Source organism: Ictidomys tridecemlineatus, chromosome 6 (genome assembly GCF_052094955.1).
Source record: "Ictidomys tridecemlineatus isolate mIctTri1 chromosome 6, mIctTri1.hap1, whole genome shotgun sequence".
Lineage (NCBI taxonomy): Eukaryota > Metazoa > Chordata > Mammalia > Rodentia > Sciuridae > Ictidomys > Ictidomys tridecemlineatus.
The window spans coordinates 175,335,490-175,356,186 of record NC_135482.1 but is presented as its reverse complement, the minus strand read 5'-3'; the positions used below and the strand labels follow the sequence as shown (position 1 = coordinate 175,356,186).

The window sequence follows — 20,697 nt, the reverse complement described above, 5'->3', positions numbered from 1 at the left end:
ATGTCTCCTCTCAAGCCCTCTCCCCTCTGATCCCATCCAATCTAACATGTGACATATTACCAAATGACAGTGGAAAAAAGGGGGAATGCCTGTAACAGTCACTGGTGATGGTATGACACATTAAATTTTGGTGGGCCACTTCTCTTTGATTTTTGGTTAAATAGAACAGAGTGAACACTGGCACCATGTTGAATTTTACTGAAGAATGTCATAAAATAAATTGAGCAAAGATAAAAAGAGTAGTGTGATAAAGAACAGGAAAATACACCAAAATTCTGACTTGAAGTCATTTTAAAGAAGAGAAATATTCTACAACAGATAAAGAAAGTTTTAATTTCTTTTCACATTAACATTGCTTACCACAATCAGTTAACAGAAATTACTGTAACATTGGTCAAGATGACTTCATAAAACTAAAGATGTTTGTTATGAGAAAACCTCAATGTGAATGATGATGTTAGATACTATATTTTTCATGATAAGATACAACTTATTTTGAAAAGAAAGCAAATATTTCAGATCAGGGAGACATGCTGAGGTTTTAATAAAAGAAACGCATTGCTTTGTCCAGAATACTTAAGTCTAGGACACTTCAGGTAAGAGATGAGTCAGATGCCAAGCGCTGGGCAGGAGCACAGGCCCGCAGTTCAGGCTTTATTTACATGACTGGGTCTATGCAGCTCCACCTTCAGGTTAAGTGAGGGGCTATTTTTGGCAGAGGATCTTCAATAGTGGCCTTGCATATGGATCAATTCTATTTTAACCATCAGGCAGTCCGAGGAATTGTTTTTAAGGGATAGTTGAGTATTTTCATGTATATACTATTAAGGCATCTAAATTTTTGGTGTTTTCAGTATATAATTTTACTGCTACTTTTTATTCTTTCTCCATTTTGTACAACTATAATATTAGATATTAAGTGACATAATTCTTTCTCTACTAATGAATCATTTTATCCCACTTAGCAAACTCTAAATTGAAGTCTTACAAAAGGGAAAAATATATAATGTGGAAACACACAAAAAACTGTATTGAAAACAAACAGAACTTTTTAACCATCAGAAAAATGTAATCATGATTAACTGATAGTCTTTAACTTTGGAAAAATAGGAGTAATTAGAATCAAAATAAGTCCTAAAAATAATTACCAGTAGTTTGTTTTCCAAAAGAAAAATAGAGCCATAAATGGTTAATTGCCCAATTAAGAAACTACCAGATTCTTCTTCAGTCAACACTAACAGGATTCACATTTGAGCAAGGCAACAAAGCATATAAATATTTAACATCTCTTGAATATAACATTTTAGTATAACAGAGACTACATAATTCTATCCACTGTTGTGACTGTGCACAAATTAACCAGGTTAAATATCAAAGATACATTGGGATTACTCCCAAACCAACAACAGAATATTAATTGAAATGAATTTTAAAAGATTCAGAAATAAAAGTAGAAAACAATTTTAACATGGATGAGACAGTGCTTAAACAATTACTGACCTAATCAACACCTTTAAAATTACCACCAAAATGTACTACAATATATTTTTTTTAATTTAGTTTACAGAAGGAATCTATAAGTACAGGTTGCAGAAAGAAAAAGTTTAGTGCTATTTACATTCATTTTAAAACTCTGCTCTATACAAATTTAATTCTGATCAGTAGGAACAATATTTTTGTAGATCTACTGCATATAAAGCCTTTTCATCAAAGCATTAACAATGAACAAACAACCTGATTGCATTTAAACAAAGCTGAACATCTGAAACAATTTACACTTAATGTCTGTAAGGGCTGTGAACACTTACTGAGTACAGAACATAATGTCAGCCTGCAACTTCATTTTTAAAAAGGCTAAAGTTATTTATATGGAATCTTGTTCTATATACTACACGCCAATCTATATTGAAGTTCTATATTTAGCTATTTTATAAGTCTTTTATTAAATATATTCTACACATATTTGTAATTTCATCCAGGAAGAATTTCTTCCCAGTGAAAAAAATATAAAATCTTTAATATTTTTTTACAGATTTAGGTGAAACTAGCTCATGCTTTAGTGCTGTGCATTGATTTTTTTTAGCATATCAATCTTTAAATTATTGGTATAAAACAAGAGAGTGGCATCCTTAATTATGTATGCCTTAAAAATCAGCTTTAGATTTTAATATAATTGCAAGCACTAACACCAAATGCAAACTGTATAAAGAAACAAAATTAGTACTATGAAGATTTTTTTTTTTAATTTTAAGAATTCATCTGAAATCGCTAATGAGAAGCATAATGTTGAACACGATTAGGGATGAGCAATAATTATGGAAAATTTCAATTTTCTGATATTCAAATACATAAAATTGATCAGTCAATGAGGTTTTCTAATATTTCTGCGAGCTAACAAAAGCCTCTGAGCGCCTGGCATACCTCCCACTTTAAGGCTAGGAGACGCACTCTCACCCCTCGTGTGCTGTCTGAACAAGCACTCAGTGACTAGGACTCAAGAGTGCACATATTAAAGGAAAAAAAATAGTTTCATCAGCCCTCTACTGAGTGCTTTAAACAACAGGCACATTTTGTTTTTTTTCATTTGTTGCAGTGAAAATAGTCACACTCAGTTTAATATTCTGTGCCAGTGCAGCCACCATGGCTGACTTTGGTAGAATTCACCCAACATTTTAGTTTCTTTTCCATTTTTTTCCTCTTAAGTTGGCCCGGTAATTAACTTGATGGATTGCTGAGAATCTTCCAGTGTGGAATTGTATACATGAATATTTCTAGGTACAATAAACTGTTAAAAATTCTGCTGATGAGGAAAATAATGTCAATCTTTTTTAGTGCAAATTGTATTTGGAACACTTGATTTGTTAGTTCTGATGATGAAAATTTTTGTGGCAGCAAAATGGTTCTGCTATGAAAGATAACTTGTTAGCTTTTCCCCTGGAGATTGACTACATTTGAAAACCAATACAATTTAAAACTGCTCAACATAAACAAAGATATAAGAAAGAAAAAATCATAGTGAAAAATGTTCTTGTTTTGTTTTACTTTCATGAGAAAAGATGACAGTGTTCATGTGATAATTTAGTTCCATGGATTTGCAGGCAGACTGTTCCTAAAGGTTTCTGAAGCTATGTTGGGTCTCCTCTGTCCCAGCAGCATGAAAGACAAAGACTGTGTCACACCACACTAGGCAGACAGTGTTTACAGGATTACACAACAATTACTCTCTCCAGTCTTTTCACGATTCCTCTGACCTAGGGAAAAGGAAGAAACAGCTGGTTTATAAGAGCGCTAGAGCTGCAGGGAGGAAAGAGAAGGCACCTAAGTGTAAGAAACATTTTTTTCTTTAAAGTCTGCATCTTTTTTTACATTAAAATGCTATAAAAAAGTTTCTTTAATTTTAGCACCCTTCAAAAATGTCTGGTTATTTGCTTGACAATCTATTCATAAACTATAAACACTTCCTTTCCTCTGGAATTCCAAGAAAAACCCAGCCATTTTTGAATGCCTGTCTTTGTGACTAAAGTGAGATGTTCCTTCAGTGCTAGGCTTACCTTGAGAGTTGGGCTCTGGTAATGTCTCTCTGGCCACCAAATGCATCACTGTTGTTTTGCCAAAAGGAAGTTTTAATGCTACATAAAAAGTAGAAGACAATTTATTAAATATACATCGGAAGGGGATAAAAGAAAATACACAATTGGTTAATATCAGTGATCACCTTTAGAGAAAACAATAAAAAGAAATATAAAATTTATTTTAAACATACTTTTTCCTAGATTAGAAAGATGTTCAGATAAAGAGATATGCTTCTGGGCTGGGGTTGTGGCTCAGTGGTGGGTCGCTTGACTAACGTGTAAGGCACTGGGTTTGATCCTCAGCACCACATAAAAATAAATAAAATAAAGGTATTGTGTCCATCTACAACTTAAAAAATTATTTTAAAAAAGAGATATATGCTTTTAAATCTAATAACATTTCAGTTGTCTAGTAAAATTACTACACCAAATAGACTAAAGACAAAAAAATGACAAACTTACTTTTAAACATTTATTCTCAACCTTGTACTCTTTACTTAGAAAATAATCTTTAAAAGGTCAAATTCACTCAGTATTATTAATAATCATTGTTTTCTAATTAAGCTTTTAAAAGATATTTCTCACTCATAATAAAAATTGTAATATAAAATATTTCAGACAGAATAATCCACACACCTATATAATGATGAACCTAATGGAGTAAATAAATCACTTTATTATTCTATACATAAAATCAGAAGCAGCCAGTATATCTAACTTCTAGCTGAGGCTGGCCTTGAACTTGTGATTCTCCTGCTTCAGACTTCTGAATTGCTGGGATTACAGTCGAGTGCCATTGCATAGGCTAGGCTGGGCTCAGTGGTATGCTGCTGTAGAATTTTAAAAATCCCAGTTGTCTTCAATACTAAGTACTAATCCATAGAAGCAAGGTGAATTTCCAAAGTGCCCCTGAGTAACTCACCCTTAGAAGCTATAAATTTAATTGGTAGGTACTATTATTTTTCTTCTCCATACATGAATTTTAGCCAGAAACACTGGACATTAACACAATAGTAAAGGTGAAGGAAGAGGAATAGAATTAAAAATGCTTTCTCCTTTCTTCACTGTAGATGCTTGGCTTCCCACTATGACTGGACAATAACCAGAACAAAGGTTTTCAACCTTTAGCCTACATAAAAATCAATGGGGAGTAAAACTGGGATATGGTGGAGGGTGGTGCAGGCAGAAATATGCAAATGAGTATCCCTGGGGACCAGAGGCATAGCTCAGTGATAGAGCACTTGCCTAGTGTGCACAAGCCTCTGGGTGCCATTCCTAGCAACACACACACACACACACACACACACACACACACACACACACACACGCACACTCGCGCGCGCACACGCACATATCATAAACAGATGAAAATGTTTTGAAAAAAAAATCCCCAAGGTGATTCTTATGTCCACTGTCTCAGAACCACCCTTGGAGAAACACTGAGTCAGAATTCATTGACTACCAAAGATTTGACTGGTCACCACCATCTTCTTCATCCTTTAATTAGTAAGGTTGTCACCACATCTTTCTTTTAGTGACCTGAAATCCCATGTAATTATAAGGCTACACCTCAAAAAAAGAGGATTCAGCAAGCCTGTGATTCCAGCAGACTGAGGCAGAAAGGTCAGCAGTTGGAGGCCAGCCTGAGTAACTTAGACGCTATCTCAAATAAATAAATACAGAGGACAGGGCTGGGTCTGTGGCTCAGTGGTAGAGCATTTGCCCAGCATGTGTGAGGCTCAGGTTCAATCCTTAGCACCACATAAAAATAAACAAATATAGGCATTCTGTCCATACACAACTACAAAAAATAAATAAATAAAAAGTCAGGGGATGTAGCACAGTGGTAGAGTACCCTGGATTCATTTCTCAGTATAGGGCTAAGGCAGGGGGCAGGCAGAAAGGATACAGGGATATGTTTTAAGAGACTTATAACCAAAAATTTAAGCTTGACACTTATTGAGCCACAAAATTTCAAGAATGGCAGAAAAACTAGGCTCAGTGGTATGCTGCTGTAGTCCCAGCTACTTGGGAGGCTAAGACAGGAGGACTATTGGCGCCCAGGAGAAGGAAGTAGGCCTAAGCAACATAGCAAGACCCAAAAGAAAAATAAATTTGCTGAGAATGTCTAGGTCTCCTACTTGAATCACCTACATAACTGAACCCCACCCTGGGCAGTAGCCCCACTATTTTATATTCATTTCACTGCTTGAATATCACCTATAAGGAAGCATCTCAGTTCTTGCAAGGTGGCTCATTCTTTCATGAGCTCAATGTATTCAAACATTTTCCTTTATATCTAATTTTAAAAAATAGGGGCTGGGGTTGTGGCTCCGTGGTAGCGCGCTTGCCTAGTATGCGTGAGATACTGAGTTCGATTCTCAGAACCACATACAAATAAATAAAATAAAGGTTCATCAACAACAAATATATATATATAAATAAAATGCCTGCCTTTGATTTGCAGTTACTGATTATACACTTTCAATCAAAGGGCTACAAAGAACAAGTCTAGGGCCATATAAAGCAGACCTAAGACTTCTTCCATACTAGCCATTTAAATATTTGAAAAACCTGCTATTACCCTGTATGCTGTTCCCCTTTATTGTGGACATCCAAGAATATAAAGGGGGACAAAAAAGAAAAACTGAAACCAAAAAGGCAAACAGCTGAATGGCATTTTAAAATTCTGTTCAAACACCGAGTTGCACAGGTCCTGGCTATGCTCCTACACACTGTCTAAATCACTAAGGCCAGAGATGGCTTATTTTGCTTCTGAAAAGATTAAAAACAACACAGAATGACAATAATAAAAATGAGTCAACCTGTTAATTATTCTAAAATAAATTCCAAAAAACTATAAGTAAAAATTTACAATAAAAATTTGCAATTAAATGGGAATAAGTCAATAATTTTGATCTGAACACAAATTCTATAATCTTTAATGTAACTCTGGATCATTTGGGTCACTGCAGAAAAATAATTAAGAAATGGGAGTTGATGGGAAACCGCATATATAGATCAATACTCAGAGGAGATGGAGAATCTCAAAATTAACTCATATAGTTAAAAGCTTAAATTTCAACCAACATTTACCAATTTATATAACATCTTGTTTAATTAATATAACATCTTGTTTGAGCCATACAGAATTAAAATAAAAAAACACTAAAAATGGCTCTATTCTTAATGAATGTACAATACATCCAACGCACTCCTAGTCAATCTTTACATGAAGGCTGGTTTATCTAATTATATAAAAACTGTAAAAAGAGCTGCAAACAAAAACAGCTTTAGTTTTAAATAACAGCTATTTCTTGTAGGCCACAGCATATTTTTAGGCCAGTTATAACACCAAAACTGAGTTATATGAAAGATTATATGCAATGTACCACTTGACACTGTCTAAAGTGTTGCATGCATCTGCTTTAGTCCTTATCACACACAACTTTTACAGCAGATTGTATCTGTCCTACAGGAGCACCTTAAAAGGAGATTTTATCTTTCACCCCAGAATTCCCAAGATTTTATTACTGTCTTGACACTAAGAAGAGTTCAATAAATTTTGCTAAATAAGTGAATAAAACTGTTCTACCTTTAAGGAAAAATACATTAAATACTTCATTGTTAGATTTAAGGGGAAAAAATCTGACAATAATGAAAAAGATATATTTATATTTTGTCTGCCTACAAATTTCCAATTATCTGAATATATCTGAAATTCTATACTAAAAATAAAACAAACCCTATTTATGGTAGAAAATGCACCCCATAAGGGGGCACTATTGAGCTACCATTTTCCTAATCACACATAAAGAACAATTAATAGCTAATTATTAAAGTGTCTATTACATGTCAAGCACCATTTTAAGGTGTTTGAATATATTCACTAACACCCCTCCTAACCTATGAAATTGGAACTATTGAAATCCCTATTACTGATGAAGTTACTGGGACACAGATCTTAGTTGTCATTTATTCACGGTTACACAGCGAAATCAGGGTACAATGTGGACAGTTTGGTTCCAAAATCTGTTCTTTTAACTACTATATTAGACTCATGGCTGTCATTTACTTTTATTCTCATATGATCACAATGACAATCAGCTGCAGTCAAATTAAGAACGCTTCATTATATTTGAAAACCAATTATCAGACTTTTTTTCGTTTGTCCAATTTTAACTTTAAAAATTACATCTAAATTACATTATTCAGAAGTACAATAAAATTACATCTATTATGTAACAGTATAAACTTCTAACTATACTGGGATAGAGTTTATTTTATAAAGTAGAGCTAAAACTAATTTAACAGAATGCAAAGCGTAAAGGAGTAGGCATACAGAAAACAGAATTCAGAGTTGATTTTCTTGTAACGTTTTTAGTAAAATCCAAGACTTAAGCATTAATAAATGAACAATGCTACCATGAGACAGACATGAAATCTCATTACAAAGGTGACCATTACCTCCTAAGGTGACATTTCCATGTAGAAATCGTCCTTGATAAATAAGTCGTAGAATATTTGGACTGCTGACCTGTTCTTCTTCCCAGTCTGAAAAGAATGCAAGGCAAAGGTTAAGTGCATTTCAACACAAACCTGAGGTGCTGCTACTGCATTGTTTTAAAAATTCAGATTCAAGTTAGTTGGAGTATATCAAAGAAGACACTTGGAGCTTCCAAATAATTGAAATAGATAACTATTCATGCATTTGCTGCAGCCTTTATTCTTTCTGACTCTTCCCATTAAACAGCAAGATATGCAAGAGTATATAGTTTTTGCTTTTTAAAGAATACTAAAGTATGACAAACTGTAGACCTGAAGTTTTAACAATTAAAAAAAAACTTGAAAAAAATCTAATCCCTGTGTAGAGGTATATCATTTGAAAATTAATTTCAATTACCAGTAAATAACAGGCAATATTATAATGTTGCAATATCTGTATCTGTTAAAAAATATATATTCAAGCTTGAAACAACCCACTTAAAAAAGACTTGTTAAAGGACTTAAGATAGTAAATAATGGACACACATTATTTATCATCTTTTTGAGGCGAATAGGCAAAAATTATTAATGACACAACTTTAGCTCACCTTTTCCATGATAAATACTTAGAACAAACTCCCCAAATAATATGTATAGAAGATACTATATAAATATGAAAGCTAGGAAAGTACACAAAGAAAATCAAAAGCAAACTGGTAACAATTTATAAAATGGGTGACAGAATATTTAATTTTAGCATATAACTTATGTTAATAGTAAAATATGGAATATCAGTTCATGAAAATAATGGTTTAAAGACACTGGTATTATGGCAGGAATGGTGTTAGTAATTTTTATTGAGTTGTAGATGAACAATTTAAGCTCTGGTTTTGATAACAATTTAAGAATTCCTTTTTCATCTTTGTCAGCAATTCTAGTATGATGTGTTTGTTTCCTATGGAAGTTCCTATTGTCAGGAGATAACTGTTGACTCAAAAATAATTTAAATACTCCAAAAACAGGAGATAAGGTAAACACAGACTTTCCTTTTTGACTCTGAAAAAGTTTTCAAAATGATCACTATGAATGTGAGAAAAATCACTGCCTCAAAGTGACTCAGGCACAGCAGAAATCAGCAGAGGAGAAATGAATCTGTCATTTCCTGTACCAGTGCCTCCTGCCTTTTCTGGCTTCCTCCTGGTAACAGCCTTTGCTGCCTTCTGACTCCACTAATTCTAGGGACCTCCTTTTCTAGAAGAAAGATCAAATAAGCTGCATTAATATGACTCTGAATTTATCACTTCTAAAATCATTCTTTTATAGAATATTTCTGGTCAAGATTTAAGTGTTCCATAGATAAGAAGGCAAATGACAGGACCTGTCTAAATCACAAGGGAAAGGAGAGAAGGCTGGTATTCTAAAAATCTTTTAAAAACTTTTTTAAAATGCAAAAACTTAAAGCCACATAGTTCATTATCTTATACAGAGTCTCATTACTTCCATGTACTTAATCCATTTAATAAGGTATTTTCTCTTCCCTCTCCAAGGATCTAACATTTAAAGAGACCTAAAAACAAATTGGAATTTCAGATTTCAGGTATTACTAACCTAACACGTCTGTTTTTTACTTATTAGCAATATTTCCACAAAATTGCATAGAGTATACTAAAGAAAACTAATTCCTTCTAGAAGTATATGGAACACAAATTATTTTCTATTGATCTGATATTTATCATACCTTGGTTATGAGCATCACATATTTGTATTTACTAAATTTAAAGATATTACATAATATATACATACTTAAAATTTTAATTTAAGTATTTTATATGAAATAAAATAATTTTTTCTCAGTGGTAGAGCACCTGCCTATCAGTATGAAGCCCATGCAAGTAAGTAGCATTCAATTGATAACAATCAATTTTTAATATTGGTAGATAGTATGTTCATTTAGGATATGATTTAATAGCAAAGACCGGCACTTGATTTTTTCCCTTGAATTACAATATTTTAAGGCATTAAAACTAATTTTATTATCTAAGTCAAATACTTATGAAAGTCAAAGTATTTCTTTTACCTCAATTTATAATATTGTCCAAATAAAATAAATTTGAGTGGGATTACCTTTTTTGTCTCATTACCTTTTCTACAGTATCTATATCAGAAGCCATCTTTGTTTCCCCACCCCACCCCACCCCCGCAAAACACAAACAAAAAAGATAAATTAATTTTTTGTATCATACCTAACACAATATCACTCTTAGGTACTTAAAAAAAAATTCTTCATACTGATAGTTATCTATCCTGTCTGGCTGTAAAAAAATACAATATTTTTAAAGTCCCAAGCTTTTGTCAAATTCCTTGAACCTTTAGCTTCTCTTCCTTCCTGATTTAGGAACTAGCCCCTGGGTTACCAATGTGAAGAAAATTCTAGTAGTTCCACAGTCTTTGCTTAAATCAGTTTCTTAAACTCAGGCCTATAAACCCACAAAGATATCTCCCATATGGCCTAAAAGTCCTCTTTAAGAATTTTCAAATTGTATAAATTTAAATGATAATCTGGAAGAGTTCTCTAGATGATTCAAATAATCACTTGATAACAGGTGCACCCTTGGGATTTTAGTACCATATATGCTTTGGGTTTATGTTGAACTGGTGCCAAGCAGTCAGTACTTCTTTAATTGTCAAGTGATTAATGAAAAAAGAAGAGAGGGTGACTTAATACTTAAATGATGCATTCTTTGTAGAAGACTGAATGACAATTTGGTACAGAGTATGAATAAAGGTTTTGTGGTGAGCCTGCAGATAAATGGGTCATCATACACCATGCAGGAACACAGGCATGCCGAATTCAACAGTATTCATGGTGCAAACAATGAATTGGCTTTAGCAAAAATACATCATCTGGCACATTCATGTTCTTAATTTGACCATTATTGGTTTTAGAGTTGTATTTGCATTTTCTTTGTAGATGCATTTTAGTTCTGTGCTTTTTTATGGCTTAATAAGGAATTATAATTGGGTTTTATGCTTCTATATTTTAAAACATCCATTATAATAAAAATAAGTCAGTACTAGGGAATCTGTAAGAATTTTCTTTCTCTAAAAAAGGTTCCTTATGTTATTTAAAGTTGAGAAACACTGACCTAATTGATTCATTTTGTATACACTGTGGTCTTTGTTGAAACAAGCCTTGTCCTTTAAAAGTTCAAAATGCTTTGCTAATAAAATTAAATGAAATCAGCTGAAACAGACTTATCCCTATGGTACATGCCATAAAAGGGTCATGACGACACTTGGGGAAGTTCAAAGGAAGAGCAAAAACTAAAGATTCATTTAAGGAGGCAAGACAGAGTCTTTCTTAGATGGGAAAGAAGCAGAGAAAGAAGGAACACCACACACTCTCCAAAATTGCTCATTATAGACACTGGCTTGAAAATGCAAAGCATAAACGAATTTTCCCCTTTTTTAACCTTGTTCAGGAAACACATGAACTGGCATAAATGAGAAGTCAACTTTGTTTCAAACTTAATTTTAAATAGACTTTGTATGGAGTAGATAAAGAGAATGTATTATAATCTGTTAATGATAGTTTTTTTCCTTTTATTTTGTTTTTGTTATAAATAGCAATCTGTGTATTAATTATTTTGTGTTTTTCTATTTAAAAATATTTTTCATTTACACTAAAACAATTCCAAGGAAAAAGGAGAACTCTGCATACTGAGCTCCTTTACAATTTTGGAATGAGAAAACTAAATGGCACAAATCTAGGGAAGGATACAAGTCTTCAATTTCAATTATTTTTCTTCTTTTTCATTCGATGCATATATAATGTTGACAAAATGTTTGTAAAACAAGGGACAGCATCAACAATTAACAGTGTTCATCCTCAGGAGAAAAACGCCACTTACCCATTGGCCAATTGTCATACACATGCTTTGCAATGTCAGACGCAGAATCGTTGGGAGAAAACAGGAACTCTTTTGTTTTTCCACTCACCAAGATGAGGCGCAAATTTATCTGAAAGAAGACAAGTATCCTCTTAATAAAAGTCTTAAAATTTGAAAACGTACCAAAAAATGACTTGTATAGGAAAAATGACAAGGCAAACCAAATTTAATTATGCTTTTAAATTTAACTACTTTGACAATGTTCAGAATTGGACTTTTGCAAGGTTATCACTACTCCTATAGAATACACATTTTTCTATTGAGAAACTAATAAAAGTGTAGACCATGTGGCTCTTATCACTTAAACAGGGTAGAGACAATAGTCTGAGGTCTATTGTACTCCCATTTCCAAGACAATATATATTTGCTTATAGCATTCTAAACATCCTTTTTTTCACAATGTTCCCTTTTTAATATTTTTTGCCATAATTAACAATGCTATTTAAAAAAAATCACCCTATCTATTCATTTCCACATAAGTCATGGAAATATAAGCGTACTTTTCTACAGCTCTGGGCTTCTGTAAAGCATCAGAAAAACTTTGAGAGCTGAGCCCTGGAACTAGGCAGTCTAGCCTAGTGCTGTTATATATAAAGAACAAAGAATGGCACTGTTCCTGTTCAAGCTGTGCCAAGACCCAGGTTATCCTAGTTCTCTTCAGTTACCAAAATATGTATTTTTATTATTAAAAATACCAGATAATCTGTAAGATACTTAAGCCTACAATGAGTAAATTGGTAGCTACTGCAGTACCATGAAGACACCAGGGTCACAGATTTACTACTTAATCACACTCAGGATTAATGTCACTCTTAGTGCCTCACTCCTATGTTGAAGACCTAACTCCCAAAGCAACTGTCTTTAGGAGGAAATAGGGGTTAAGAGAGGTGCTAGGGTGGGGCTCTGATTCCTACCACTACAGTCTCAGAAGAGGAGAAAGAGAAGAGGAAGAGCACTGTGTACTCACTGGCCTGCAAGCCCCTCTCTCACTTTCTCATTGCCCACTGCCCCACAGCTCCAGTGAGGACAGAGAAAAGGGACCTGCACCAGAACCCAACCATGCTGGCATCCTTATCTTGGACTTCCAGACTCTAGAACTGTGAGAAAGAAATATTTTTTAAGCTGTCCAATCTGTTTGTTGTGGCAGCCAAAGCAGCCAAATACTTTAAGAAAGATATAAGAAATGTGAGACTACCTTTAGGAAGGAAAGCAACGTTGGATAAGATAGAAACTAAAACCAAATTATTAGAAAGGAAAAACATTTTGTTTATTAAAAAAAATATCCATGGGTTGCTAAGCAAATAACCTATTTATTGGTAAGGCTAAGAAAAGGTATAAAGTAAGGTTAAATTTATACTGTAGTTTTAACTGAAAAGTCAAAATTTTCTAATTTTGTTTTCCTATCTTTCTATATTAAAAAAATGAGGACTCTCATCTAAGTTCTCGGCATTCCCTATTTTTAAGCTAACATATATCAATATCACAAAGAAACTGATAATACATTTTTATATTTCAAAGATCAATTGTCTAAAACGGTTTATGATGTAGATATTCAGAATATTAGAAAATTTTAGTCTTTAGATGCAGGTTTTAAAAGAATCAAATATTTTTTCATGTTTATAAATGAGTATGAATTTTCAGTTTGAAACAGAGCTGACTAAGCCTTCCTCATGGACACTGCCCTGCTGCATATGCTTAGTACCCCTGCCCAACTTCAGTAAACATCCGAATTTTTTTTTACTTTTTTTTTTTAATTTTAATATTTATTTTTTAGCTTTCGGCGGACACAACATCTTTGTTGGTATGTGGTGCTGAGGATCGAACCCGGGCCGCACACATGCCAGGCGAGCGCGCTACCGCTTGAGCCACATCCCCAGCCCAAACATCCGAATTTTAAACTCATGGTAGAGTTTGAATGTGGCTCTGAGCTACAAAATGAGAACAAACAGCAGGGTAACACTTTATTACAGTCTTCTACTCAGAAGGAACTTTAATCATCCCTCTGGGTGAAGAAAGGAGAGAATATAATACTTTTAAGACTAAAAATTTCTATCAAATCTAATAGTTAGAAGTATCCTAAACTGAAGAGTTAAAGGCTCTTCAATGGAAACAGCTTATGTTCAAAATTGAAAACAGTAGCAGTCGATCCAAACACTAAGTTTCAGGGCAAAGGAACCCAGTGCCTGAAACACCTGCAGTGCCTGGAACAGTGCCAGGCACGTAATAGGTTCTTAACCAGTGTTTGGTCACTGATTCATATTTGAGCTTCCTCAGTATTAAGAAGCAAGTGGAAGTGCAGACTGGAAAGTCAGAGGCTAAAATTAAAGCCTGATCAGTTCAATGAGCTTTGTTTTGAATGAATAGCTCAAAATGTAGAATGGGAGTTAGTGTGCTTTGGATAGGGGGGTAATTCAAACAGGTAAGCGCCTCAATCTTTAGTTTTCTGGGAACGGGATCTTTATTTGTCAGCACCATGGCACAGTTAATTTAAACACTATCATTCATTAAGACACTTTGAGAAGTAAAATTAATTCTGGACTACATATTAACCTATATGTTGGGCCTGGTTTTCAAATAATGATAAAGACTGGGTTATTGATATAGAAGATGAAGAGACTAGTCTCCACTTGGTTCTATGCTTCTGTGTATGAAATAAACTTGCTCCTAGGCTGTAACATTAATAGAGGAAAACCCTAAATTTTCTATTTTGTTTTTAGAGGAAATTTTGAAAGCAATCACCCAGATAAACACCTACATACCCAGGATGGTCAGCAGTTATTTTTCCAATATTAACAGAATCTTCTCAGACTTATTCAAGATAAATAATGTTAATCATACTTCCTCTCAGTTAATGCATGGCAACTTCTATAAATGTGAGCCAGTAAGCTTTAAAATACTATGCACTTATCTAAATATTTACTAATGAAAGACATTTTTACTTCTTTGAAGCCAAGTTAAGTCAATCTATAAAATACTTTTAATAAAAATCTCTGCTTGTGGACTAGTGGGATCCTCATATAATAAGGATAATTTAAAAATAAGACTTCTATTTACAGTTTAAAATGTGATATACTTTTGTGTACATATTTGTCTAAAAAGAAAACTGTTATCAAGACTCTGAATGACTTGGTATGAGATGGAGTTCCCATTATGTAATGAATTCCCAGGGGATGGCATTTAGACCATCTAAATGAATTATACATTTTATAATTACTTTTGAGGCAAAACAAAGACTATTAGTAAGGAAAAACTGCCATGACCATTTCCTGTAAGGACAATAGAACAACAAGAACTCTTCAGTGCATGTAATTCAAGTTTTAAAAAGTTTTCAAACTGCCATTTCTACTTGCTAGATTAAATCAATTTGGAATCTAATCTAGAATTTAATTCATACAATAATTTTTTTAATTGGTCAGTATGGAAAAATGAGAGGAGAGAAGGAGGGAAAATGGAAAACAGAACTGACTGGAACAGTTTTGAAAATAAAAGACAATTATAGAGATGGACAATGTCCTGGGCTGGGGATATAGCTCAGTCGGTAGAGTGCTTGCCTCGCATGCACAAGGCCCTGGGTTCAATCCCCAGCACCACAAAAACAAAAACAAATCAAGATGGACAACGTCCTTTAAAAAGAAATATGACTGTTTTCTACCAAGAAACTAACATGTTGATAAAAAAAATATATATATATATATATCCCCACTTCTCCTCTGGGAATCTGAGAGAGAGTGATTACCGGGGTTCTCTACTTTATGGTTGAATTTTTAGAAAACTATCAGCAGAAGAACATTTGACCTCATATCTGCCTTTTTGCTAAATGGCAAATGGGAAAGGTGTTAGACCCTATTTGCAAATCACTTTTTAAAAGCCTTTAACTTATCCCAGGGGAATCAGGCTGAGTGAAAAAGCCAATCCCAAAAGGTTATACACAGTATGATTCCACTTAAATGATAAGATTCTTGAAATAACAAAATTACAGTGATGGAGAACAGATCAGGGGTGGCCCTGTGTTAGGAGAGGGAAGGGAGGAGGAAATGCTGTGTCCATAAAAGCCTGGCATGAGGGATCCTTGTGATGGCACTGTTCTGAACCTTGATGTGGTAATGCTCACAAGAACTACATGTGATGAAACTGCACAGAACTAAACACACATACACACATGAGCTTTGTAAAACTGGGTAAATCTGGGTAAAGTCTGCGGATTTTATCAATATCAGATTCGTGTTGTGATGATTGTGGTCATGGAAGACACTACCATTAGGGAAAACTGGGTGAAGAATATATGGAATTTCTTTGTATTATGCCTTCCAACTGGAAAGAAATTTATAATTATTTCAAAATAAAATTTTTTAAAAGCCCTTAGCTTCCTAAAAACTTACATGGCATTTAGTATGTATCTGTCTGTAGTTATTTTTATTTCCACTTGAAGATGAACATTTTTTAAAAAAAATTGTATTAAAATAGCTATATTTTTTCTAGAAAAAATAAACAAATTTGAAAATAGATGAACATTTTCTTTATTCTACAGTTATAGATTTGTAAATGGCGTATTTCAAATTTTTATTAACTCTACTAAAAAAATGATGGAGAAACTATTTTATTTTTCTAAATAAGATTGATTTTAAATAGAAATTATTCAAGTAACTGTAGTCTTAATGTAGTGATGATATATTTCATAATCTTTCTTTCATTCATTCATTTATTCAAGCATTTTCTGACACACACTCTGCTTAATGTCTGGATTATAAAGATTTGGCACAAAAGCTTGAGGATTTTATAACCTTGAAGCTAATTCAGACAAAGAAAGAACTATGAAAAAGAGGGATAGCGAGGATATAAAATTATTTACAATGCTCAGGAAATGTCTGCCGAATGAAATTCAAAAATAACAAAAAAGGAAGAATCTGAGGAGCTGAGATGTCCAGAGTAAGATGTAGAAGAGTGAATTTAAAAAGTAAAACCAACAGCTTGCATTTACTGAGTGGCTTACTTATTATATTTCAGGTACAGCATTTACTAAGGCCACCCAGCCATCTCTCAAACTGGCATTACTATCTCCATTTGAGAGCTGGGAAAGGCCGGGGTTTTAGTATCTACCTACCTGACCACTCTGCTAATGACACTAAGCAAATTCTTACTGGGACCCCCACAGTCCTATTTATCCTCCAACATCCTCTAGAACACTCTTGCCTTCCTTATGCTCCAAAAACATAGATGCTTACATTTGGTTCTTAAAACTACCAATTCTTCCTGCCTTAAGGTCTTTACCTAACTTGTTCCTTCTGCCTGTAATACTCTGTGCTCTGCATTCCCCATCCCAAGCCACACTTCCAAATCTCAATATACTTTACTACTCAGTCTTAGTCCGCTGAACACCCTCAATGATTTACATATGCTTGAAAAGGATGGCATAAATCAATCCTCAATTTAATCATCCTAGATGAAATAATGAATTTAATTTTTTGAGAAAAAGAGTTGGAAAATAATTTAAAGGAGAATTGGAGAAGTCAAGAAAATATTGGTATCCACCCTACCCCCAAATGGGGTTGTTGCAAGCAAATCTATATTTTTGAAGAAATTTTAATATAAGACAGCTGTGAAAACAGATTTTAACCCATAAGAAAATACATCTGAATTCCTATCTAGGAATTCACTCATACCCGGTGGACAAAGGAATGGAATTACAAACTAAGGTACACTGAGATCTGCTAAATCCACCAAAGCTATGGGATCTTTTTCTACATTCCTTTAGCACTTAACATGTTGTACATTCTAACATATTACATACTAAAAACTGTTGTAGGTGGGAAATTCAGTGGAATACCTTATTTGAAAATGTAGAAAGTTTTACCTGTTCTAAGAAAAGCAGAGAGGTCTCTAACTTAAGTTCCTAAGTAAATTTTTCTATCTCCTCATTTACTAGGGATGTGAATTTCTGGAGCTATATTCCAAAGCAATATTTAATATTTTTGAAATTATGAGTCATTTGACTACTTATTTTAAAAACACTTTGAACACAACATGAAGAAGTTTGATGGGTTATAGAGATGAATGAATAATAGTGAATTAGCCTACATGCTTTCTATGCAGATTGATTTTTTACTCCTCATCAGAGAGAAAACTTGGGGTTTTTGTAAGTACATTTTAGAATCAAAGTATGCAGTTCAAAATTTATGAAGCATTTAGTGTCTGGTACACAGTAAGTACCTAATTAGCTATTATCATAAATTATCTACCATCACAGTAAGAGTTTACTAAATTACATAATACTACTATATAACATTTTATATAGTACTTTATAATGTACTTTCTTAGTCCTTTATAATATACATTTAATTTAGAATAAGTTTGGGAAGCAGATAAAATTAAACTTCCATGGAAAGACGGACAATTCATGGCAATTCTTGTAAATTATTCCTAATATTATTAATTTTTTTCAAGTTCCAAATCCTATAAAACGTCCTATAAAATATGTGGCTCTGAAATCAAGCTACAGTTTTGTATCACTTTAAAACCTGACTATATCCTTTTAAGACCTGCAGATAGGATACAAACTAGCTGCTTTAACTGGATTTCAACATGCTAATGATAGTCTAATTTCCTATATACACTATCAACTAAGTAACAAATCTGAATGAAGCCAAAGCACCCACTGCGTGGCACTGGTTTTGTGTCTAGGGAAATCTTTGTTCTGAAGGATTTTCAGGTCTCCTGGCTCACTAAAGTAAGAACTACTGGATGCAGCACAATTGTCCTGAGATCTAAATGCTAAAGATATTAAACTAAAGATAGAAGAAAAGGAGCTGGCAAAAGAAATAACAATATAGGGGACCCTGGGGAGAGAGTAAATTTTTCCCATATTCATGATATATTTTTATGTATTTCAGAGAGATGACAATTGTCTTTACTCTGCCCATCTCCCATTAGTGGAAACACAATGGATGGTAGATTTTGGGGGCGAGGCAGCCTGAAATCATACGGAAGGAAGCTAATGTTGACTATCAATAAGGTGCCAGGAAGTTTTCCTCACATATATTATTTAATTGGAATAGTTCTTGCTTGTGTCATATTTCAATACCTAGTTCAGTACTTTCTATTTTTTCTAATCACTTAATTACACCAGTAAATCCAGATATGACACAGGATGAGTTTCTCAAATGTCTGTACTTAAATCTGTCTTGGCTTCATACCATTATTTAACCTTCCACAATATTCCTTTTGAGCTAAGTGTTTGCTCCTTTGTGTCCATTCCCAGATTCTCTTCCTTCTACTTATTTTAGACTATTATCAATTTCTCAATACTACTTTAAATGCTATGCCTTCACAAACTCCTCAATCCTTCAACACAATAAACTTTTAAAGCTGAAAGGAGCCCAGAATTCATCTAGTTCACAGCTAGAGAATGGACCAGGGAAGAGAGCCCAAGAGGCCAGTTAGTGGCAAAAAACAATTAGAAAATCCTAGTTTTCTCTAAGGTTAGAGTTTTTTCTAGCATATCCTCAACAATACCCTCTCAACACTCCCTTGAGATCCTTCTAAATATCTGATTCCAGTCTTTTCCAAATAGCTACTCTAGAAGGATCTGATTTTCTCTTAGGATTCAAATAACTTTTCAGACAAAAAAACTCCTTAATCTGCTACATACAAACTGAAAACTAATCCTATGTCCTTCTGAGCCAGGAAACTCCTGAGAAATAGTTACTATGAGAAAAAGAGTTTTTATTTACTGTGAAATAAGTTTGGAAATGTATTTAAAAATTCAAGTAACATGGTGCCAGAGGCTAGGGGGAGGGGATAATGGGAAGTGATTGCTTAATGGGTATAAAGTTTCAGTTTTGCAAGATGAAAGGAATTCTGGAGATGGGTGGTGGTGATGGCTGCAAAACATTATGAATATATTTAATACCAATGAACTATAATTATTTAAATGGTTAACAGCAAATTTTATATGCATTTTACAATATAAGAATTAAAATAACTGAATGTTTTTGCTGTTTATTTCATTTTGTATTTTCCTTGTAAACCTTTTAACTACTGCATGTTAGTGTTTTGTATAGATACTTAAAAAAAAAAAAACGGACAAACAAACAAAACTGAGTTAATTTGAGATATAAGCCATCTCCTACAGTATATATACAGCTGACTACCAGTACTAATACTGACCCCAATTAAAGGAAAAGGGTAACTGTAAAGTAATAGATATTCAAGTTATAACTTGTTACTCCCTCTATAAGACTGGTGAAACTGGCTTGCTGGGTGTTTAAAACTTGGGAGACCAAAGTCAAGGAAGTAAAAAGACCAAGGAAAAAGTAGCCAACATTTTGGCCCTTGCCCTTTAAGGTCAGCCAGGACCCAGAGAACAATAGGACACCTCTCTGGTCCCTGCAATTCCAGTGAGTCACCAGATCTGCTGATCAGGGAGAGAGAGAGGACCCTAGAGAACAGGAAGCCAATCAGTGCACATTCTGCAAAGAGGAGGGTCACTGGAGACAGAAATGTCCCTGATTCTTCCAAGAGAAGCCTCATATGGTCAGCAGGACCCTGACCCATCCTGGAAGATGGCACTTTTGGTAGAGGAAAGCTATAGGAGCCAAGAGGCTTTGCACACATCCCTAAGAGTGATCTCTGAGGAATCTCAGCTGACTCTTCAGAGTAGAAAGGAACAAGCTCAATTTTGACCAACTTGATCC

General features: G+C 33.9%; 1 protein-coding gene across 1 annotated transcript in view; it reads right to left on the bottom strand.

The window, feature by feature from the left end:
• Positions 1–307: 307 nt before the first annotated feature.
• Ubl3 (ubiquitin like 3) overlaps positions 308–20,697 on the bottom strand; it is a 60,408-nt gene continuing 40,018 nt past the window's right edge. The window contains exons 2-5 of the mRNA XM_005317067.4: positions 11,969–12,077; positions 8,040–8,126; positions 3,552–3,629; positions 308–3,251 (exon numbers count right to left, since the gene is read on the bottom strand). Coding sequence (XP_005317124.1) covers positions 3,199–3,251; positions 3,552–3,629; positions 8,040–8,126; positions 11,969–12,077 — 327 coding nt within the window. The 3' untranslated portion in view covers positions 308–3,198. The remainder of the gene's footprint in view (positions 3,252–3,551; positions 3,630–8,039; positions 8,127–11,968; positions 12,078–20,697) is intronic.